At 53.5% G+C, this 21,815-nt stretch overlaps 6 protein-coding genes across 6 annotated transcripts; 3 read left to right on the forward strand and 3 right to left on the reverse strand.

Moving 5' to 3' along the window:
- Positions 1–1,613: 1,613 nt before the first annotated feature.
- P168DRAFT_238753 (uncharacterized protein) lies at positions 1,614–7,217 on the forward strand (the record flags this gene model as incomplete). The annotated part of the gene is made up of 4 exons (XM_024833628.1): positions 1,614–2,286; positions 2,389–4,273; positions 4,334–5,980; positions 6,035–7,217. 4 exons carry the CDS (start codon positions 1,614–1,616, stop codon positions 7,215–7,217), a joined length of 5,388 nt encoding a protein of 1,795 aa, XP_024691957.1.
- A 651-nt stretch (positions 7,218–7,868) lies between these two features.
- On the reverse strand, positions 7,869–11,558 carry canA (putative cullin binding protein CanA). Its single transcript, XM_024841352.1, has 3 exons — positions 9,020–11,558; positions 8,626–8,964; positions 7,869–8,567 (listed from the first exon to the last, which is right to left on the reverse strand). Exons 1-3 carry the CDS (start codon positions 11,372–11,374, stop codon positions 8,151–8,153), a joined length of 3,111 nt encoding a protein of 1,036 aa, XP_024691958.1. The 5' UTR covers positions 11,375–11,558; the 3' UTR covers positions 7,869–8,150.
- Positions 11,559–11,691: 133 nt separating this feature from the next.
- P168DRAFT_291488 (ribonuclease P Rpr2/Rpp21/SNM1 subunit) lies at positions 11,692–12,254 on the reverse strand (the record flags this gene model as incomplete). The annotated part of the gene is made up of 1 exon (XM_024837417.1): positions 11,692–12,254. The coding sequence occupies exon 1, from the start codon at positions 12,233–12,235 to the stop codon at positions 11,693–11,695; it is 543 nt and encodes a 180-aa protein (XP_024691959.1). The 5' UTR covers positions 12,236–12,254.
- Positions 12,255–12,462: 208 nt separating this feature from the next.
- On the forward strand, positions 12,463–15,170 carry P168DRAFT_271464 (RNA lariat debranching enzyme; the record flags this gene model as incomplete). The annotated part of the gene is made up of 3 exons (XM_024835266.1): positions 12,463–12,751; positions 12,860–12,961; positions 13,011–15,170. The coding sequence occupies exons 1-3, from the start codon at positions 12,698–12,700 to the stop codon at positions 15,168–15,170; spliced, it is 2,316 nt and encodes a 771-aa protein (XP_024691960.1). The 5' UTR covers positions 12,463–12,697.
- A 2,747-nt stretch (positions 15,171–17,917) lies between these two features.
- Positions 17,918–18,671, forward strand: cyp5 (putative peptidyl-prolyl cis-trans isomerase; the record flags this gene model as incomplete). The annotated part of the gene is made up of 3 exons (XM_024838245.1): positions 17,918–17,929; positions 17,984–18,049; positions 18,114–18,671. 3 exons carry the CDS (start codon positions 17,918–17,920, stop codon positions 18,669–18,671), a joined length of 636 nt encoding a protein of 211 aa, XP_024691961.1.
- Positions 18,672–19,010: 339 nt separating this feature from the next.
- On the reverse strand, positions 19,011–20,904 carry zpr1 (zinc finger-containing protein ZPR1). The gene is made up of 2 exons (XM_024835267.1): positions 20,641–20,904; positions 19,011–20,589 (listed from the first exon to the last, which is right to left on the reverse strand). The coding sequence occupies exons 1-2, from the start codon at positions 20,767–20,769 to the stop codon at positions 19,330–19,332; spliced, it is 1,389 nt and encodes a 462-aa protein (XP_024691962.1). The 5' UTR covers positions 20,770–20,904; the 3' UTR covers positions 19,011–19,329.
- Positions 20,905–21,815: the final 911 nt, after the last annotated feature.

Genomic DNA, 21,815 nt, shown 5'->3' on the forward strand with positions numbered 1-21,815 from the left:
TGATTGAAACTTGGTTATGGCACAACAACCCTAGATGAGATCTATCCGATCGCAAGCCAAACCAACCACCACTTATAGTTTGAGAAACAATCCATTCTATTGGTGAAGTATTGATTTGAGTGTCATTTAGTATGAGGATACTTCCTGCGCAAAGCTTTTTAGTCGTACTGAAAATCGGGTGATTTATGAAGCAGAAGTGGCATGATATCTTCTATGGTCTAGGGGTATTGGTTGGTCATTGATACGACTCGACCGCATATATGATCCTAATGTATGTTTGACACACCCAATTCACATATAGCATGTTGTGATTGGGACAGCCATCATACTATGAGATGAAGCACTATGATCAAGTATCTTAGCTATAATGTTAGCTGCCCATGAGCATAAGGACAAGGTAATAGGTAGACAGGACAAGACCTAGGCCTTGCCTGCACCAGTTGTTTCAGATGCAGTCCATATCGCATTGCAGCAAGCGTGATAGAGAGAGAAGAACCCAGTCAACCTTGCTGCTGCAGGTGCAGGTATCACCTGCAAGGACCCGTGGTTATATTTACATATTTCGATTCTCCATGGCTGTTGAGAGAGAAGAGATGGAGATGTTGAGTGGAAGGGCTGGGTCAATACGAGGTATTGCGAATACGGCAGTATTGGCCAGTTGACTCGATTTATCGAAGACAAGACGTTCTCAATGGATTGATTTCTTTTTTAAATGACACATCGAACATATAGTAAAATGAGAGAAAAAAAAAAAAAAATAATAGACACTCGTGCAAATAATCCTCGAGTCCACGAGTAATTGAACGATCGATCAAACCAGGATTAAAGGAATGAAACCGGACTGTCGATCCTCGTGTTTATCCAATTACCCGAAACAGTAGCGTGTGTATCGCCTTGCTTCGTCCTTGCAGCTGCAGCATCACTCACCACCACTCAGTGCTACTGCTCTATCCTCCTCGCTTCTCGGGCTGCAGTGTCCTTGGCTGTCGGTGGGGTTTGGAATATTAGGCATAGTCCACCGCTACTGCTGCCTTGATGTTGTCCCATCACTGTCAGGCTGCCAGCGCATCATCGAGTCTGTATGTAATTTATCGGTTTGATGGATGGGATGGTAGCAATACCTCATATGTATACCTATATCTCGATTATTTCATTATATGAACATACAAATCTATGAGAACACACTATATATAAAGATAAGATATATAAATAAAATAGATATAATTGTGGATAACCACATGGTGACTCGGAGTAGATCGTGGGGAGAGATACGTGCTTGTTGCCCCGACCACCCGAAGCAAACAGTCCAAAGTCCTCCAATCCAGTTATCGATTGCGCCGACTTCTCCATCTCCACCTCGAATTTATGATCGCATTCTCCCTTTCTCTTCCCTCCTTGTCCCTCATGTTGTTTACTCCCATGTTTGATTACTGACTATATTTTATTTGAGTATTAGCGCCTCCTTACCTTTTAGTCCCGCTGCAATTGCACATACACCCCATGGTTGGCGTGCATTGTTGTTGTTTTTGTCTGCTGGACCTGCATTCATCCAACTGCGGCTGAGTTGATTAGGGTCGCGCGCATTGAGCTGATCACTCGAGCTCTCTGTCAACATGGGAAACAATCCTCCATGGCTGGAGAGCCTGTCCGACGACTGGGTGCCATTGCCAGCAACCCCCGGAACCCCAGCAACCCCGACCAGTCCGGCAACAACTCGTCCCCTCGACCACTCCCGACGCTCCAGCCTACAGAGCACCCCGAGTCGCTTACCGGTCCCCGCGCGTCGCTCCGTCGAACCCTCCTCCATCGATCAGAAGAAGGTCCCTCGTCCCTGTCATTTTGCGAGAAAGCCCGCGCCGCCCACCCCAAAGTACAATTCCCCGAGGACCCCCCATAAACCGCGCACCCCCGTCCCCAAGGTTCGCACGCCCAGGCCCGATAGGTCGACCCCCAAATACAATCCCCCAGCGAGCCGCAAGAAGCCGCCCCCCACAGACACCAAATCGCCGCTGCGCTCGGTCTCGAACGTGTCCAATATGTCCAACCGGTCGAGCCAGCAGGGGACCGTCCAGGTGCGGCCCAAGAAACGGGATGAGAAGGAGGGAACACCCGAGTGGCGGAAGAGACTGGTGAAGGGTGACATCCCCGCGGGCGAGCAGCGCGATCTGTTTGCTCCCATCGGGTTGGAGAGTGTCTTCAAACCGCCCACTCCAGGGTCGGACAAGACCCAGCAGGATCCGATGGCGCACATGAAGAACACCGGCGAGGCGTGGGACCTTGATCGGAGTTTGAACCAGAATAAGGATACGGATGCGAAGCAGGACTCTGCGAAGAGAAGATCGGTGCGGAACTCATCCGGTGCTAATCCCCGGTCGTCGATCACCAGAGTCAAGCCGCGCATCACCACACAAGCCAGCACGAGCCCCCTTGGATCGCCAAAGAGACCGACGGAAACCACCAACGCGTCGGAAGGGCCGTCGCTAGACCTCGAGCAGAGTCAAGATCTCTCACAGAACGATACCCAGAGGAGAACCGCAAGCGGCCTGGAGGACCTTCGCAACGAGGACATCACCCCGATTACCTTTTCGCGCACAAACACGGTCGAAGGAAATGGGACGTCGGAAGTCATTCGGTCCGCCCTGAAGCAGGTGACGAACAAGCTGGAACGGCTGTCGCTGGCCCCGTGGGAGCGACCCAACTCCCGCGCCAGCGACAGCGTGTTGTTGAACCAACAAAGCGACCCCGCCGTCGAAACGGTGCCAGAGGACGACTTGCTGGATGTCACCAGTCATTCCTTGCCGCAGGACCTGTCTGTCGGCACCCTGGACCACCGGGGACGAAGAGCCTTTGCGAGCTTGCGGCGGGATCAGTACCTGGGCGACACCTCGTTCCAAAGACGACGTCTTTCCCCACCTTCATTCCCGACTCATCTCTCTCCATTCCTCCCAGAGAATTCCCGAATCCGCAGCTCGCCACCCTTCTACAACAAACCAAACCCAATGACGGATTCACTCACGCTTCCGCGACCCTCATCCGCCCATGTCATATCGACAAACTTTGACCAAACCGGACAAGACTCAACGGACGCCATGCCGTCGTCTGGAAGCCCGCTGAAGCTGTTTGGCGACCACGACACCTTTACCAACAACAAACTGCTGCGCCGAATGTCTCAATTCGAAGAGACGTTTGGAGGCCTCTCGGAAGACGACGAGCCGGTCTCGCCATCGGAGGAGGCTCGTCGCAAGGGAGAGAACCGGAGTCTCCTGGGTCGGCATGACGATCCGTTCAGTGAGAACTCCACGCGACGGTACGAGCGACCCAGGTCTCGACACACCCCGAATAGCCGGTTGCATAAATTTGGAGATGGACAGTTGGATCATTTCGGATTCCCTGATACGAATCCCAACGAACCACAGCTGCTGAGCCACGAACCTTCGGACGCCAACTCACGTCCATCGTCGCGACGGCAGAAATACCTCCGACGCACCTCATACCGCACGTCCAGTCGCGAGCAGACCTCGGATGCTTCCAACTCCAAGTATCTCGTCCGGTCGAACCTTTCATCAGCCGCCAGCACCCAGAGAGACAAGATGGACGGCGGCAGGGACGCCGACAAAGAGAATCAGGACCCATCGGAGAAGGACGCGACGCCGCCTTCCCCAGCAAAGGATCCGCACCCCAAACGGCGTCGGACGATCCTGATGTCGGACGATTCGATCCAGGATGACTATGAAGCGTGGACGGCGCCAGGCCAGGCCCCGGACAATATGTCTCTGCTCCAGAGAAGCTTGATGCAGCATGGCGTGAGCTACGACGAGGATTCTACACGGCCGCGGAGTCCGACTCCAAACCAAACCGCATCCTTTGACGCGGGAAACGACAGCTTCAGCCAGATTGACGGAGATTCCAATTTCTTTGATGGGGAGCAGTCGCCGAATCGGGACGTACCGATCGTCAGAGTGACTGGCGTCAATGATGAGATCCGCAAAGGGTCAATTACGACCCAGGACTTTCTCAACGAAGCGACCAAAATCATGGATATCATCAGATCCAACGGCCACAAGGGCAATGGCCTGTCCAGCGTGGAAGAGTCGACTGCCGAAGACGGCAAGAGTAACGACAGTTACGACGATGACTCTACTCGCGAGGATTTCTCCCGACCCCCAAGCCGCGAAGGGGTCGACATACGCAAGCTACGGGAGCCCCGGACGCAGAATGCCCGCGTACTGAGCCATCTACGCAAGTTCCAGGAGAAAGACGATCAGGAATTCGGGTCCGTCATGTCCCTGAATTTCGATCCGACTAAAAACCCAAGGTCCCTGCCGAGAGGTAGCAGGCGAGGCAGTATCCCTGGGCCCCGCAAACGCAAGCTATCCACGCAGAACTCGTTTGGCGAAGATGACGACCTTCCTGATCTGTTGACCCTTAACACGCAGCTTTCAAAGGCTTTTAGTGCACGTTCTATACCGACCAGCTCGTCCCATAGTTCACAAGCCAAGGGCGTTCTGTCGTCGGACTTGGTGTCCCACCTGATCCCTGAGCAGGTAAACGGTATGACGTATGACCGTTTGAAGCACCAATGGGTTAGACAAAGACCCAGAAGGGTTGCCCCGGTACCCAAAGAGGATAATAGCGAGGATGACCCGTTTAGCGATATTCCCGATCTCAGCGTCGACGAAATGCAAGAAATCCTGCGGATAGAACGCTACTTTTCAGATCGTCCGGACACCGCCGACTCCGCACGGTATAGTGGGGCTCAAGGCTCGCTTCGGAGTGAGAGTCATTCGACGAAGTCAGACCCCCGGCCAGAGTCGAAAGACGGCGAGCCATCAGTCACAGCCAGCTCAGTCCAGTCGAAAGGAACCCAATTTACTTCCAGTGTCCCACACACCGGAACAGGTGCCACGTCGTGGGGCACGGAGGCGCGAAAGAGCAGAGATTCTTCAAACGAGGCGAAGCACGAGATGCAGCTTCACGAAGGGCAGCCGTCAATGCCTCCTGGACCACAGAAAGACGCCAATCAGAAAGCGCGGGTCGTTACCATCAGCTTTTCCTCGCCCCTTGTCTCACAGGTCGCGTATAGTGACGACGAGAGTCCCGCGAAACTTCGCCGAGAACAGAATAGTACTGGTTCTCAGACTGAGCATCAAGACACTGAGGGCGAGACTTCTCGTCTAGATGCAAGGCAAACGACCACGCTCACAGGACGTCGCAACTCAGTGCACGAAGAGCCTTTCCTGAGACGGTCCATCTCGCGGATCGACGAGCGAGATGAAGACGCGGCGGAAAATATGAGTCTGGTACGGAGAAACTCGATGCCTGCCGAGACTTTCCTGTCTGAGCACTACAACGAGAACTCAATGTTGGTGCGGAACACGGGCCATGACACGACCTACAGTTTCCATATGAGTCCCTTGCCTGATTTCACCGTGGACCAGGTCGACCAGTCGCTGGATCCGGAGATGAGCTATGTAGCCCAACGGGCGCATCCCAAGTCGCTGCGCCAGGTCCATGGGACCTTTGCGATGGCTACTGAGGAAATCGTGAAGCACATCACGGAGGCTGAGCCGTTTGAACCATACTGGGAACACGTTCGCCGTCTGGTTCTTCGCCGGAAAGGGCTGATCACTCTGCACAAACTGGCGGACTTCTGTCCCCGGTTGGAAGACCTGGATGTGTCTTATAACGATATCGGCCAGTTGGGCGGTGTACCTTCGAGTCTACGGACTCTGAAGATGCAGAACAACTGTCTTTCGAATCTCACGTCTTGGAGTCACTTGAGCAACTTGCAGTACTTGGATGTCTCAGGAAATGACCTCGAGAGCTTGGATGGTCTGAGTGGTTTGATTCATCTCAGAGAAGTCAACGCCAGCAACAACGACATCAGAGACATCTCCGGAGCCTTCGAGTTGAATGGCCTCCTGAGCTTGAAGCTGAGCAATAACAGCCTGACCATGGTTGACTTTGCAGGGTCGGAACTGTAAGTCTAGCTAATTTCTTCAGCACATCTACTATTACTAACGTGTTCAAACAGCACTCGTCTTGAAGAGTTGGATTTAAGCCACAATGACTTGCTATCCGTGCAGAACCTGGGCACCCTGTCTGCACTGTCATCCCTTGACCTCAGCTCTAACCAGCTCAGCAAGGCGGAGTTCTCGAACGTCCTCCTCAACATGCGATCATTGCGGGTCTCCAACAATCAACTACCCTCTCTGGATGTCGGGGTAATCCCTTCACTGACCCTTCTCTACGCGGACCAAAACCGTCTCTCTACTATTTCCGGCCTGGGGCGCTGCCACAGCCTGGAGATCCTCTCCGCCCGAGAACAAACACTGTCCAACGAGCACAACGGCGGCTTCTTCGACGTGGACCTAGGTCTCGTGAAAGACGTCCGCAAAGTCTTCCTATCCTCAAACCACCTCTCTATGCAGACCCTTTCCCCATCCGTCCCACTCTCAAGCCTCCAACTCCTCGACATCGCATCCTGCAACATCCAAACCCTCCCACTCGACTTCGCCCTCAACTTCCCCAACCTCAAAGTCCTCAACCTCAACTTCAACTCCCTAGCTAGCGTCGCCGAACTCGTCGGCCTAAACTGCCTCGCCCGCCTCACAGTCGCAGGGAACTGCATCGCCCGCCTGCGCAAATTCTGCCAGGTCCTCAGCCGCCTCGGCAGAATGAACAAGAGCAAGGTCTCCTCCCTCCAGAAGGTAGACATTAGGGGTAACCCCCTCACCGTCCGCTTCTACCCGCCCGCTATTACAGGGAGCGGCCGCGACAACAGACCCGACGCCAGGAAACTCAAAGCCAAGGAAGAGGAGTCCCACCCGCCTACAAGCCCAGCCCGCAAAACAGGCCTCGACCTCCCCTCCGTCCTAGCCGACTTCAGCCACTGCCACGAACTCTCCCGCATCATCGGCAACGATGACGATGAAGATGATAACGACGAGGCAGACGGACCCGAGATCGATGACCCGTACACCCTCCCCCTGGCTGACGCCCTCGCCGACCAGAAGTACGTCTCTCGGCTGGACGAGTCGACGCGTCTCCGTCGGAGAGTCTTCGAACTCATGCTTTATGCTGGGACGGGCGGATCGTTGAAGTTCCTGGATGGGCTTGAGATGCGTCCTACGCTTGAGGAGGGGTCGGATATGGATCGTGCGTGGTCGAGGCTGGAGAAGTTGGGCGTGTTGAAGAAGAAGGCTATTACTGCTTGATGCTTCTTCTTTATTTACCTTTCCATACCTTTCGCCCGGTTGCTTGTTTCGTTTGAGTTGAGGGCGTCCAGCATTTACCCTCACTTTCATCTTGTTTTCATATATTTAGCGATTGGTTTAGGTGTCTGTTGTTGGCATGTCTCGGGTGCTTGGGTGCTGATTTATTATCTATTGTTACAGTCGGAGGTATAGCTCTACCTACCTGATACGTCCATGACTGTACCTGGGGGCCTACTGTTGATTTGTTCATCCGTGATTCTGCTATTCCCGTGATTCTGCTATTCCCGTGATTCTGCTATTCCGCGTGTTTTTGCCTTTGTGTTGCACTTGTTTTCATTCTTTCTTGAGTCCACTGTCTCTTTGCTGGACTGGACTGGATGACGGGACTATTGGGAGCCATGGGGCTAGGGCGGTGTTGTGATGGACGGATCATGGCATTGCATACATACATACATACATACCCGGAGTTTATTTTTTGCCTGTTTTCGTGGCTATTTGCTGTTTATTGTTTTGTTTGTATTCTTTGCGAGGGAGGACAACTGTTGATTGCTGGTGCCTGCATGCATGCATACATATTTATTTGGTCAATCCAAACTCTTAAATTCAGTGGATCTATAATGAATTTGGTGGTAGTGGTAATAGTAGTAATTGCTAAGTTTGATTCTATTCCTATCTCTGGCGAAAGATAAGGGTATGTTTTATTGTGGACAGTGGACAGTGGACAGCCATGCCTGTCTGCCTCTGCTGTGACTGCCATCAGTCAATCCCAGCATAATATCGTCTGCATTCATCATTCACTCGTAAGCACACCGCAGCACTAGACTGTATTGCATTGCCTTGGAAGACAAATAAAAATATTTGCCATAACCTCTACAAAGTTAACCACTTTCCTGCCACCTCTTGTAATTTCTTTTCTCTACTTCCATATCCGTCTTAGAACTCCGTATCGAGACTCTTCAGCTGCGAAGTGAATGTCTTTCGAACCCACTCCATATAAGCCTTCCACTTATGGTTATCACCGGATGTCTCAGCGCTAGGGAACGCCTTGCTCAGCTCGCGGCTGATCTTGAGAACGCCCATTGAGGCTTCCTGCGCTTTCTCGAGCTCTTGCTTGACGGCGTTGTCCTTTGGCTTGAACGAGAGGACTGCCGTGTAGCGCTCGGAGAGCGCGTTCAGCTGTCGTTGGGTCTCGTCCGGGGAAAGCGTGATCAGTTTCGAGGTCATTAGGTTGCAGATTGTGCGGATGTCTTGCTCGTCGTCGATGCCGGCGAGGATGCGGTCGAAGAATTCGCCGACGTGCGAGAGGGAGAAGGTCGTGTCGAGGGAGGCGTAGAGCGTTTCGTAGGCACTCTGTTTATCCGTTAGATGGATGTTGGGAAGGACAGCTGGGGTATAGGATAAGACATACCTTTCGAAGTTCGAGCCCGTCGTCCACGCGGTGCTTGAATGGCCCCATTTGAACCTCCCGGATGAGCTCCGGTTTGATCTTTGTGTCGCCGAACACAGCCGGGAGCAGCTCGTTTAGGTGCGGCGAGATGATGTCCATCTTATTATGGATGGCAGAGTTCAGCGTTGTGAGCGCCAGACGATGGTTGCCGAGATCGCGGTCGCTGAGCATGTTGACCAGCAGCGGCACAATCAATGGCCTCAAGACGTCATTAAAGCTATCTCTCGCGTCCGAAAGCGTGTACCGGAAGGCGGAAATCACAACACCACGGATGCTGGGATCGGGACTCGACAGGTATTCCTAGTGATGTTTAGACACGTCTCTTTGGTGAAGGGGGGGGGGAAAGTGAACTCACCTGGAAATGCGGGATGTACGCCACAGGATCAATCAACGCCAGCCGACCAATGCATTCGGCACCGACCGCTCTGTTATCCTCCTCTTCCGACACAACCAACAGAGCTTGCCACAGTTTCTGGGCAGAAGGCGCAACGTCTGGGCGAACGATCTCAGGATGCTGAAGCAATTCTTTCACGGAATGCAGGGTCAAATAACTCTGAGAACTCGACTTGTCCAAACCTCCCAAGATCGTCGGCAGGTATGCTTTCATATTACCCGCAGCTGCGTTTCCAAGCGACGTGGCCGCAGCCAGGCGGACCTTGTCGGATTTGGAGTTGAAGTGGTCAATGAAAAGCTGGGGCGTAAGCGAGCACTCGGAGCCCATCCGGAGGCCGACCTCTCCCAAGATGGCGAGTGCGAGGCATTTCCGTTGGGCGTCCTGCGCGGTTTGCAGCTCCGCCAAGAAATCCTCCATCTTGACCCCCAATTTGGGGCCACCGTGCACCAAGAGCGTCCCAACCGCCCGGCCGACAACGGAGGTGTCGCCATTGATGCCGACATCGCGCAGAAAGGTCTTCATTAGATCAGCACCGGCGCCCTCTTCACCAATCACCTTGACCAGCAGGAGCAACGCTTTCAACACGGTACCGACAAGAGGGGCGACGACGATCGAACAGAGAGCGGACACGAGCTTTTGGTTGACTAGAAGTGGAGCGTTTCCGGGGATGAGCTTGGCTAGGATAATGAGAGAGGGGGCGAGGAAATGGAAATCCTCGGCGTTGATGAGCGGCAACAGGGCGTCTTCCAGTTCCTGCCTCGTTTTGTCAGTGTAGTGAGCTCTGGTGGCAGAATTCATGGCCAAGCTCCGCAGAGCTTCCAAGCTGGCACCACGAAGGACCCGGTCCGATTTCCGCAACTGGGCCCCGAGCTCCGCCGTGACTTCGCTGACCCACGCGGCGGTCACGTCGACTTCACGAGCACACAGAACGGCGACGTCGTCGACCGCCCGAACGGCCGACAGTCGAGTGGTCTCGTTTCTCAGGCGATCCACCAGCACCGACAGCCCCTTGGATCGACAGTCGGACGGGAGGAAGGCCGATCCTTGGTCACCCGAAGTGCGAGCGAGGAGAACCCCGAACACGTGGATGGCGCGCTGGCGCACCTCCAGATCGGCGCTGGTGTCGGTGATCCGCGCGAGGACGATATTATACAGCTGCTCGAGCTGCGACGCGATGTCCTGAGACGGAGCAGATACTCGGGGTGGAGTGAGGGCCTTGACAATCTGCTCGACCGCGCCCAGAGCTTCGCTGCTGACCTTGTAGTTTCTATCGTTGACCGCCCCCGTGACGCCGGGAATCAACGCAATCAGGAAAGGCAGGAGTGCGTCGGACGAGTGGGTTTCGGCAACGGCGGCGATGAGGGTGAGTGTCTCCGTCTGCAGAGTGCCTGCGCTGGCTGCCGCGCCGGCCGGTGCGGAGGAGCTTCCGGATAGGGAAGAAGACTTGAGCACATCGACGATGGGGTCCTCAATTTGCTGGAGGTGGTCGGCCAATCCGCCGTAGCGAACCAGCGCTAGGCTCTTCAGCAGCACAATGATGGCCTGCTTGAGGGGCACGGACGCCTGCTTCCACATCTTGACCAGGCTTTGGACAATCACGGGCACCGAACGAGCGAGGTCTGCCTGCGGGCCGGACTTGGGCGACGACGGCGTGATGACCGGGGTGCTGGCGGCCGACGAGGTCCCAATACTCGGCTCAAAGTCCACCATGCTCGCGTCACTGTCCTGCCGTCTGCGTTTCCTGGTGTTCTTCGAGCCACTGACGGACTCCAGATAGCCATTCGAAGTCATGATCATCGACCCATCACCCGTCTTCCGCACCAAGGCCGTCATGGTGGAGATGACTTCCAGTTTGACACTCTCTTCGCGTTCCTTGCCGAATCGAGCGATGAGAGCGGGGGCGATTTGCTGGTACAAGGAGCTCTCGTCCAGAGTACGGCCGTGCCCAAAGTTGGAGATGAGGGTGTAGAGGAGCTTGGCTGCACAGCGGCGGACTTTCCAGCTCATGTCGTCCACATCACTGTAGCCTCCCTCTTCTTCAAAATCCTCAAAATCATCATCCTCCAGGTCGGGCTCCTCGGTTCCATCATCCTCAGAGCCATCGTCTTGTGTACCACCCATTTCCTCGTCCTCCTCGAGCTCCGCGACATTCGGGTCATATTTCAGGTATCGAAGAGCGGATCGGAGGGTATTCGGTAGGTACGGTTGCATCTGAGGACCGCAAGAGCTGATCAAGGTCTCCAGGGTAACCAGGGCGGTCTCGCGGAGCTCGTCCGCCTGGGGATCGTGGTCGTCATCCTGGGAGTAGGAAGACATTGCGGGGAGAGCAGTGTAGGGTAGTGTAGTGAGGGGAATGTCAGATGTCGTTGAAGGAACCAATTTCCCACCAGAGCTCGAGGTGGTCCTAGAGGTGGGGAAAATAAATTACAAGGGGAGAGAGAAAGGATGGAGAAAGAAAGTTGGAGCAAGAAGTCGAGGCTGGGAGGATCGAAGCAACGAAGTTCCCCCAGTCCAGCAAGTGACGATGATCGATATGCCCCGCCCGTGACTTGGATGCCTCAGGATGCAGGTCCGGGTCAACTCCGCTCCGATGCCGAGTCTTGGCATAAAAATCACAATCATGCACAAATAACCTCATTGCTGCAGGAAGTCGAACAGATCCAGAGAGGAGGTGTTATTCTGGGTCTTTTGTTTGGAGGCCATCAATGCCTGCAGCCCTCCCTGTTTCCTGGCTTTGGCCCGTTTCTTACTGCTGGCATTGTCCACCACTTTGCGATCATCTGGCAGAGGGACCCCAGGGGAGTCGACAGGGGAAGCTGAGGCTGAAGCATTTGTAGCAACTTTAGTGACTCTTGTTGGCAGTGAATCTTTACGCCCAGGCTTCACTGTCCGGCTGTGACAGCGAAGGCATGTGTAGACTGTTGCCCCCTGTGTCTTTGTTTTCTTGGCAGGTTTCGGATGGACCTTGCGGGTTTTGGTCCATTCTGGCTTCCTGGGACTGCCACAGGCACCACAGTAGTTCTCCTGGAGTCGTGAATTTAAAGGTCTACATTCCTCATGGAAGATATGGTGGTGGACCGCCATCAGATGGGCCGCTGTAGACGGACTGAGCGAAGCCAAGGAAGAGGCCGAATCCTTGAGGAAATTCAACCGGGGGGCATGATCACTGATAGGCATGTTGATTGACTTAATAGAGTCAATGATGTTGGACTGCTTTAAGAGGAAATAAAAAATATATAAACAATTGAAGAAGAATGAATCAAGCTGGTGAATAAAGTGGAGAGTATTGTAGTGGAAGAGAGTGATACGGAGACGGATCTGATAACCGGCGCAGATCTAGAGGGAAAAAGCTCGGGATCTTCAATCACTTCACTTTCTCTCACTTCTTCTCTCTTACCCTCTCCTCTCACCCGTCCTATTGATTTCTCTCTCTTCTTCTATCTTCTTTCCATTTTATTTTCATTTGATCATCATATTCTCCCTATCTCACATCTATTGCCCTACCAATATCACCTATTAGCCCGGATTGACTCCTCGGAACCATTCGTTGGATCCATCGCGTTTTACTAGGCCAATCTAATTCTTCTTAGATTCAGCCGTCGCAGTTGATTTGCGACTGGCATTCCATCTCTGCAAATAATGGAATCTCCTCAGTCCAATCCGGCGTCAATCAGAGTCGCTCTGGAAGGATGTGTAAGTCTTCATTCATTTTCCTTGCCGGGCTCCATCACTGTCATTGGCGGGGACGGTGGAGCCGTACTATAATGCCACGATCTACATGCTAATCGAATGGACATACAGGGCCATGGCTGTCTACACGACATCTATGCCTCCGTTGAAAAGTCGGCTGCTCTCAAAGGATGGGACGGCGTTGACTTGCTCATCATCGGAGGTGACTTCCAGGTAAGACATCCCATTCCATCTTCCTCTTCCCCGGACTAATGTAGACCAGGCCGTCCGTAATTCCAACGACATGGCGTGTATGTCTGTGCCAAACAAATATAAGCAGATTGGCGATTTCCACGAGTATTATAGTGGAAAACGCACGGCTCCGTACTTGACGATCTTCATCGGTGGCAATCACGAGGCCAGTAATTATCTATTCGAGCTGTACTACGGCGGATGGGTCGCTCCCAACATTTACTACCTCGGCGCCGCCAACGTCCTGCGCTGCGGTCCTTTGCGCATCGCAGGCATGTCGGGCATTTGGAAAAAGTATGATTACCGAAAGCCCCATCATGAGCGTCTCCCCTACAACCGGGATGACCTCCAGAGCATTTACCATGTCAGGGAGCTGGATGTTCGCAAGTTGCTCCAGATCCGGAGTCAGGTGGACATGGGCTTGTCTCACGATTGGCCTAAATATGTCGAATATGGCGGCGACCACGAAACCCTGTTCCGGATCAAGAGAGGGTTCCGTGAAGACTCGCAGACCGGGAGGCTTGGAAACACGGCGGCAAAGCATGTCCTTGACCGGCTGCGCCCGGCCTACTGGTTTTCGGCCCATCTCCATGTCAAGTTTGCTGCCTCGATCCAACATGGTCAGTACACCCCCGCTGGAATTCCAAGTGCTGCGAGTCAAGCTCCCGTGCCCACGCACCCGAACCCCGCACATCCATTTGGTTTCGATGGCTCCATGTCGTCCCTCATTACCATCGATGAGCCTCCAAACAACAATGCAGCCCCAGATGCAGCCAACAGTGAAGCCCCCCAAAACACAATGACAGAGGTCGGAACTCCCGGTGGCAACACCGCGGAGCCCACAGCGTCCAAGCCCGAGCGGTCCGAGCATAATGTGTCAGAAGTCAACACCCAACAGCCGGCTGAACCCACTGAGACTGATCGCACTGCTTCTGTCACCGGAAATGAACCTCTCCCCGAAGAGCGCTCATCCAGTCCTCAAGGAAACACCGGTGGAGACACGACGACCAGACTCTCGGCGTGGAACAACTTCCACAGCGTTGCCGCGCAGAATGAGGCCGCCGACAACGCCCGATACCTGGCCGAGTATGAACAAAATAAAGGATCTGCTCCTCCTGAACTGCAGCATAACCTCACTTGGCGCAAGGTCGACGTGGGCTCCGATGGCGTTGGTCGCACCCTGGCCGGGATCGAGCGAGATGGCGAGCTAGAGCCTCCTGGAAGCAAGAAGCAGAAAGTCCAGCACGAACAAGAACCCGTGAAGAATGCTGACGAGATCGATCTGGATCTAGACAGTGACTCTGATTCGGGCGCGCCCCAGGCATCGGTTCCCCAAGCGAAGCCGCATGAGGATACTTCCTCCCATCCAGCCACGGCCCCGGCTATGCCTCTTTCGGCCCCTGAGAAACCGTCTAATGAAACTCAAAAGAACGAGACCGATGTATCTGAAGATATCCGAAGCCAGCTGCCCGCCAGCTTCGCCCGTCCACAGATCCAGAAATTGCCCGACCCAGTTTACGAGGCGCTACCGGAAGCTATTTCCAACAAGACCACACAGTTCCTTGCATTGGACAAGTGTCTCCCCGGGCATGAGTTCCTCCAGCTAGTCGAGATCCCCACCATTTCCACAACCGACAACTCTGCCCCTGAAAGACCTTTCCGCCTGCAGTACGACAAAGAGTGGCTCGCCATCACGCGGGTCTTCGCCAACGATCTCCAATTAGGAGATCTGGCGGCCCACCCATCACATGATCTTGGTGACGGAGTCTACAAGTCACAGATCCTTGAGGCGGAAGAATGGATCGAAGAGCATGTCGTGAAACCCGGAAAGCTCGACGTACCGGAGAACTTCACGCCCACCGCTCCAATCTATGACCCCGCCGTCCCGATCACCACCGAGGATCTTCCTCCAGAATACACCAACCCTCAAACCTCTCAATTCTGCGAGTTGGTCGGGATCGAGAATAAGTTCGACATCAGCGAAGAAGAACGTCAAGCTCGCGTGGCCGCTGGTCCCAGACCTGAAGAACCTAGATATGGCTTCCGAGGCGGTGGCTTCAACCGTCGCGGTCGCGGCGGATATGGACCTGGTCGAGGTGGTAGAGGAGGCGGAGGCGGAGGCGGAGGCGGAGGCGGCGGTAGAGGAGGTGGAGGTCGAGGGGGGCGTGGCAGAGGTGGCCGACGTTACTAAATCTTCTGACCCCAAGTACACGCCTGTACCTCTTGTATGCTGCGCGCTCATGCGGCTGCCGGCACACCTTTTCTCTGTTATGGGAGGATGGATATGACGACATGAAGGTTTCTGCGCCAGATTATGCGCATGTCATGTCTGCAACCTGAACTCTCCTTCCCCTTTTCGTTGTTTTCAACCATACTTCCCTGTTTCTTCATGTTGAATGCTCTCCTCAGGTCAATACCAGATTCACCAGTGGTGCTGAATGATCATGTCGTCTTGTGAGGGATATTCTTATGCAGCGTGGACATATCATGCCATATCTGGGATGAGTTCAAGTCAATCAACCAGATACTCTACTAACTAATTGAAAAATTATATTTTTCTACCATTATCACCGTAAGCACAAAGACAGGCAAAAAGAACCGTGAAGAGTGTAGCACCGGTCGTAACTGCCTTCTGTGAGTTATCACCCTCGTAGTCCTTTCCATTATAAACTCAAGTGAACGTGCACGGTGGGAATCATAGAAATATCCCTGGACTGGATTCTATTGTGGTTTTATTATCCATTCATCTACTCATCCTTCACGAATATTTATCACTACTATATTCCGTTCACTCTTGTTTACGTTTAGCACTTAGTGTCTTTACATATATTATTTAGCCGGTCACACTCGAGATTGACAATCTATCCAAGACAAAGTTCTTTCAGCTTGAACACAGAACTCCGTTCTCTACACGATCCAGCAATTATCACGTCAGGAACTACGCTGACACTGGGTATCCCACCACATACCAAAAAGCTCAGGGCATCGCTCACCTGCACACTACCTGGACCAGATGCTTCGCCGCAGGCCGAGAAACAACGAATCAGACAACGATCAATCAAAAAGCCATTCCGTCGCAAGCACGTTCCCGGGGGTAAAAGCCCCTCTACTCGATCCTGAACTCGATCAAGCGGATATTCCACCCAGCAAAGACTCCTCCCCGGGGAAAAGAGTGCCCGTGCGGGAGCCTGGGCTCGATCAATCGGATAGTCAATCCGACCCAAGCTTCGTGCTGCAGGAAAGCTCCTCGGCGGGGGAAGAATCGCCTCTGCTCAAATCTGGTCTCGGTCAAACGGGGGACCATTCAATACTCCGCGAAGAGTCGATACCAAAGCCCGGTGGTCAAACAGGTGACGCTAGTCAAGGATTGTATCGACAGGGTTCCCAGGTACCATATCCAAATCAACAAGTATCAGGCCTATAGCTGACGCTCTATCGTGCCCCAGGCTACAAGCAGCGCACAACTCCCTGCCCCTCCGGCCAATGCTCCAGTGGACGACAGTGTACCCCCCAAGTCCAGGTCGGCAGCCAATACCTCACAGACACTGTAAGTAAAAGACTACCACCCGTTATGCTTAAGCCAGACATGCGAGGTCGCATGTGAGAATAACCAAGACAAACCGAACAGATCCACCCCAGGCAGATCGGACGGGCACCGGCCTAGTCCACCAGTCGGGATTCCAGGGCCGTCCAGGCCACCACTACCGGTAAAAAAAGGGGGGATATCGATGCTCATGGATCAGTTGAGATCGGGGCCGGGGAACACGGGGGGACCGAAGAGGGATTCGGGAGTAGCGATGTCAGACGCGTCAGACACGGGAGACACGGGATATGCAGCAGATGAGGGGTCATCAGAGGGAGCATCGAGTTCACCGGTTCCATCACCGAGTCCACCGGGCCAATCGTCACAAACTTCACCAAACCAGTCGCCAAACCAGCCTCCGGAGCAACCGCCACAAACCCAAGAGCAGCCCCCCAAACAGCCCCCAGCACAATCCTCAGACCATCCCCCAGATCAGCCTCCAGATCAAGCCGCAGATTCGCCCGCAGATCGCTCCCCAAGTCCAAACGCGTATGTATCCTTTGTTCCGCCGGATACTTTTCGCCCAAGTGCAATTCGAGCCCGACTACGACGCTGTGGAAACAGGTGTACTTTTTTCAATGGTTTCGTTACGAGATGGAAAGCTTTCTGGAATCGGGGAAATAATGGGGACAACACTGACAATGCTGATGGCAATGCCAACAACAACGGTAACAACAACGGCAACAACAATGACAATGGCGGTGGTAATGGTGGCAATAGCGGTGGAAATGATGACAATAATAGACAAGTGTGAACGGGCTGGTACATTTGAGCGGTACTTTGTTTGATAGATTATCAGGTTGTATGGAACAATCATGTTTCATTCATTGTCAAGGCTGATTAAGATGCTTGATATCGATATCGAGAATATCTGGATAGTCATTATTATGCAGCTGCATATTAAATTGATCAATCAGAGCGGCACTGATGTATTGACAGGCAAGTCCAATATGATAGCTCAAACGTAAGGCTGTCACTAGCATATCAAGTATACCAAACCCTCAAAAGCATCATTATCAGCCCATCTTGTTGTGCTCATGGCACTTGGGAGCTGTAACTCTGCATGCGGCTGCTGTCAACTGTACGAGAGAGTCGTGTATGCTGCAGCGAGAATAGAGCCACGGGATATAATCTCTTAAACGGGTGTACCGAGGACGTGACCAGCTTGACTCCAAATTGAACAATTCGTTCTGGATATGAAGTGATAGAGTTGTGGAGTTGATCGACTCCGGGATGCGCAATTATGTCCGATCCCTCCGCGTCATGTGACACGCTTTATTCCCGCCCCAACAACGTCAACCTCCGACATCGACTTTGCACAACCACCAAACTACTTGGATCCTCTCTCCAACACCATGTCCGTCACAGTGAGTACTCATCTACCATCGAAAGTCAACCGCATAGTTGCTAATCACCCACAGCTCCACACCACCCAAGGAGACCTCAAGGTCGAGCTTTTCTGCGAAGCCGTCCCCAAAACCGCAGAAGTACGTCCAACCACTGCTCACCTCCCCTCCTCAAACCACATCTAACCTAGCTCTCTCCCTCCAGAACTTCATCGCCCTCTGCGCAAGCGGCGCATACAACGATACCCCCTTCCACCGCCTAATCCCAGGCTTCATGATCCAAGGCGGCGACATCTCCCTCGGCCCCGCCGTATCCTCCACCTCCAACAGCAACAAACCCGCCCTCCCCTTCCACGACATCCCCAAAGGCGGCACCTCCATCCACCACCCCAGCGCCCTCAACCAAGAAATCCACCTCCCCGCCCTCCGACATAACACGCGCGGCATGCTCTCCATGGCTGCGCGGCCTGTGAAAGACCGCACCGCGCCGGGGTCGCAGAACGCGACCGGCGCGTCCATCAACGGGAGTCAGTTCTTTATTACCTTTGCGGCGGCGCCGCATTTGGATGGCGCGAGTACGGTTTTTGGGAAGGTGTTGAATCTGGAGGCGCAGGATGAGGGCGGTGATGTGCTTGGGAGGTTGGAGAAGGCGAATGTGAAGGTTGATAAGAAGGGGAGGGTGGTGCAGCCGAAGGAGGGGGATGAGTTTGAGCCTTTAAGGATTAAGAGTGTGACGGTTCATGCGAATCCGTTTGCGGGGTGAGGTTGTTGGTTTGACTGGCTGTTTTGGCTGGTATGCATTCTATTGCCCTTTTGGAAGGGACCGGAGCGAGAAGTGGTTGTGTGTGGCTTCGCTCGGTATCTCGCGCTGGCTGGATGTGCCAGTGATGATCAGGCATCGCGACGCACAGATATTCAGTGGACGACTATCCGACTGTCCGGCTTCAGTGTCGCTGGGTAGAATCCCTTGCCTGGAGTATATGCTCATCTCTTATGGGCCTTGGACCGAGCGGGCCAAAGAACCATCTGCATTTCGTGTGGACCAAGTATCGTCATTACTCGACGGATCTACACGAGCTAGCTACGTTGAAGCGAAGTGTCTGAAACTAATGTCATTAATGACCTCATGAGAATCCACGTCTATAAAGCTGAATACTGCATCAGCTGATATCAAACTTTTCGTTTATCACCGTCATATCACAAATACACCTCAAAACCCAGGTTTATCACATAAGCCACAATCTCATAATCATCCATGACCGGATATTGAACACAAAAAAGAGATAAAAAGGAAAAAGAAACAGAAAGATTAGAACAGCCGTTAGGAAAACTTGCAAACGTCGTAAGGGGGAAAAACTTCATAAATCAAACCGTGAGACCCAACCCCTCGAAAGAGGATCGATCCCATGTACAGTTGATGATCATGCCTTCTGCTCGTCAGCGGCCTCCTCTTCGTAGCCCTCGACCTTCATATCCTTCAAGCCCAGCTCTTCCTCCTCCTCTTCTGTCCGCGTGTACTCCTCGATCGTGATCTTCTCGTCACGCGCAGGAGCGCACAGATCTTGCACGTAGCTGCTGGCCATGGGATCCTCGAGAGTGATGACGAACTTCAGGTCTCCGTTGATGGCGGCGTCGAGGCGGTCGAAGAAGCGCTTCCACTTCTCCTTGTCGGAGCCGGCCATGCTGTCGCCGCCGGCGCTGGTGGAGTCGTCGACGTCGAAGATCTGGCCGTGGAGCTGGTCGCGGATCTCGGTCAGCAGGCCTTCAACGGTCGTGAAGCGACCGCCCAGGGTGCCGGGCTGCACCGTGACTTCGAGTTCGTCACTGTGGAGCGCGCAGCTGTCGGACTTGAGAATATCACGGTGGAGGTCGACAACGGTGTCCACGGTGAGCGTGATCCGCTTGCCCTTTTCGGGGACCTCGCCGCCCGTCTTGACGTCGCTCGTGCGGTATCCGCAGTGGTCGCACACGGTTCCGAAGAGATAGACCTCCTTGAAGTACGGGATGTTGACCTTCTTCATGTTGATCATGCACTCCTTGGCACACCCGGGGCATTCGGACGGAAGGCTGTACGGCTGTCCTTCGACGATGTCCAGATCGTCCAGGCTCTCCTCGCCACGCTTTCCTTCGTGCTGCACCGCTTCGGCGTCACCGGCAATGCCGAGCGCTTCGTTCTGTTCGTGTGTACGGGGGTAGTCACGGCGGCGGTACTTGTTTCCGGTCTCATTGGCAGACGGCGCAATCCACGAGTTGCCCGTCGGGTCGTCCAGGGAGATCGTGAAGGGGTAGGCTTCTCTGTCGATGATCTTCTGCAGCTTCTGGATGATCGGCTCGAGAGCCTCGTACAGCTCAGGGGCCTGCTCCTTGCGCAATGGTTGCTCGCTGGATAGCGACTCGTGGATGCGCTGGAGGACTCCCTCGACGGTCGTCATTTGACTCTCGCCCTTGGGCATCTCGATCCCGAGCGTTTCCAGCTTGCAGATCGACGTGTCGCTCCTAATGACCTGACGCTGCATGTCATTTTCGTCCTGCACCTCCAGCGTGTATTTCGATCCCTTCTCTTGGATCTGACCGGCGGCCTTGACCGAGTTGTCTTTAAAGTGGCAGTGTTCGCATTCGAAGGACTCGAGGATGATGTCGCGGAAGAAGGGAACTCGAAGCAACAGCAGTTTGGTCATGCCCTGAACATGTCAGCGAAGACCCCATCTCATCTATCCTGAAGAAAAACTTACATTCTCATGACAGTTCATGCAGAGACTCTCGAGCGACATGACTCCGGTGTCCTCATTTCGCTCCACCAAGTCGCTAGGCTTCTGGAACTGCGACTCGCCATTGGCCTGGTTCTCTGCGTCGGCGGACATTGTGATAGGTTTTATAAAGGTATGATGTAAAGATTGGAGAAAGCGCAAAGAAAATGTGGAAAAGGGCAATTTATACTCCACGCAAAGTGATGAACCCGAAAAGATAGTGTCAGCGTAAAAAAAATTTGGTAGTCGCGGGAACTTTCCTTTGCCTTCCAGAGCAGCATCGCCGGTGGCGGCGGGGCAACTTTTTTTTTGGCGGGGCAGCAATTAGTCAGCCGTATCAGTGTCATCGCGATAGTATCAAGTTTGCCAAAAACAGTAAACACAGTGGATCTCTACATTGTTTAGAGGTTGGCTGGATAACCAGGAGACTCAAGGTAATGGCTAAAGTTATACTTGTCTTATGTGTACATATATTTCGAGACGCATTTCAGCATCCCAAGAGCTCTTCTTCCACCACGAATATCAATCCAAGTCGTATGCCACGGAACCAGGTCAAAAAACACCAACCTTCGAGTAGTTAGCCAAATCACAGACATATTGGAGTGTAGGTAGACTTATAAGAAAAAAAAAGGGCCGCTTCCTCGAAAGGAAACGGCGGTCCACGACCCGAAACCAACCGTGACGTCCGGCTCCTGCTCCCAAAACCCACAACAAGTACCTTAGCATTGCATCCGAGAAACCAGCAACCCCACGTACTGCTGATGCCCAGATCCTCTCTTCGTTATCTTATCAACTGACCCCTCGATAATACCCCGATGCGGAGACTCGTCCGTCCAAGGAAGACTGACAGAAGCAATGCAGACAAGCCTGGGCTTTGATCCTCACTCGAGAGAGGTCCCGCAAAACTTCGTCGTGCTTGTCTACCTTGACCGAACGAATCCCAACAAGGCCCTCACACAAGTAGACAATATCAAAGTGGCAACGGAGGGAAGAGAACCTAGCGGGCTTCGGCTATGATGATTGCGGTCCCCAAACACAAGCGCTAAGCCGTAGCGAAGGAAATGCCTTGAAGCTGTGGAGCAAGAGTTGAACCTCTCGGGAAATGATAATGGGTCAATGGACATGACGAACGACGTTCCCTGCCCCGTGCCCTCTGTGAT

This window comes from Aspergillus campestris (assembly GCF_002847485.1).
Source record: "Aspergillus campestris IBT 28561 chromosome Unknown P168scaffold_8, whole genome shotgun sequence".
NCBI lineage: Eukaryota > Fungi > Ascomycota > Eurotiomycetes > Eurotiales > Aspergillaceae > Aspergillus > Aspergillus campestris.

Bases quoted from the DNA above. Each gene is read 5' to 3' on its own strand.
- canA (XM_024841352.1), bottom strand. From the start codon at position 11,374: ATGTCTTCCTACTCCCAGGATGACGACCACGATCCCCAGGCGGACGAG. The intron at 8,965-9,019 runs GTGAGTTCACTT...AAACATCACTAG, and splicing joins CGTACATCCCGCATTTCCAG to GAATACCTGTCGAGTCCCGA. The intron at 8,568-8,625 runs GTATGTCTTATC...ACGGATAAACAG, and splicing joins ACGGGCTCGAACTTCGAAAG to AGTGCCTACGAAACGCTCTA.
- zpr1 (XM_024835267.1), bottom strand. From the start codon at position 20,769: ATGTCCGCCGACGCAGAGAACCAGGCCAATGGCGAGTCGCAGTTCCAG. The intron at 20,590-20,640 runs GTAAGTTTTTCT...TGACATGTTCAG, and splicing joins GCATGAACTGTCATGAGAAT to GGCATGACCAAACTGCTGTT.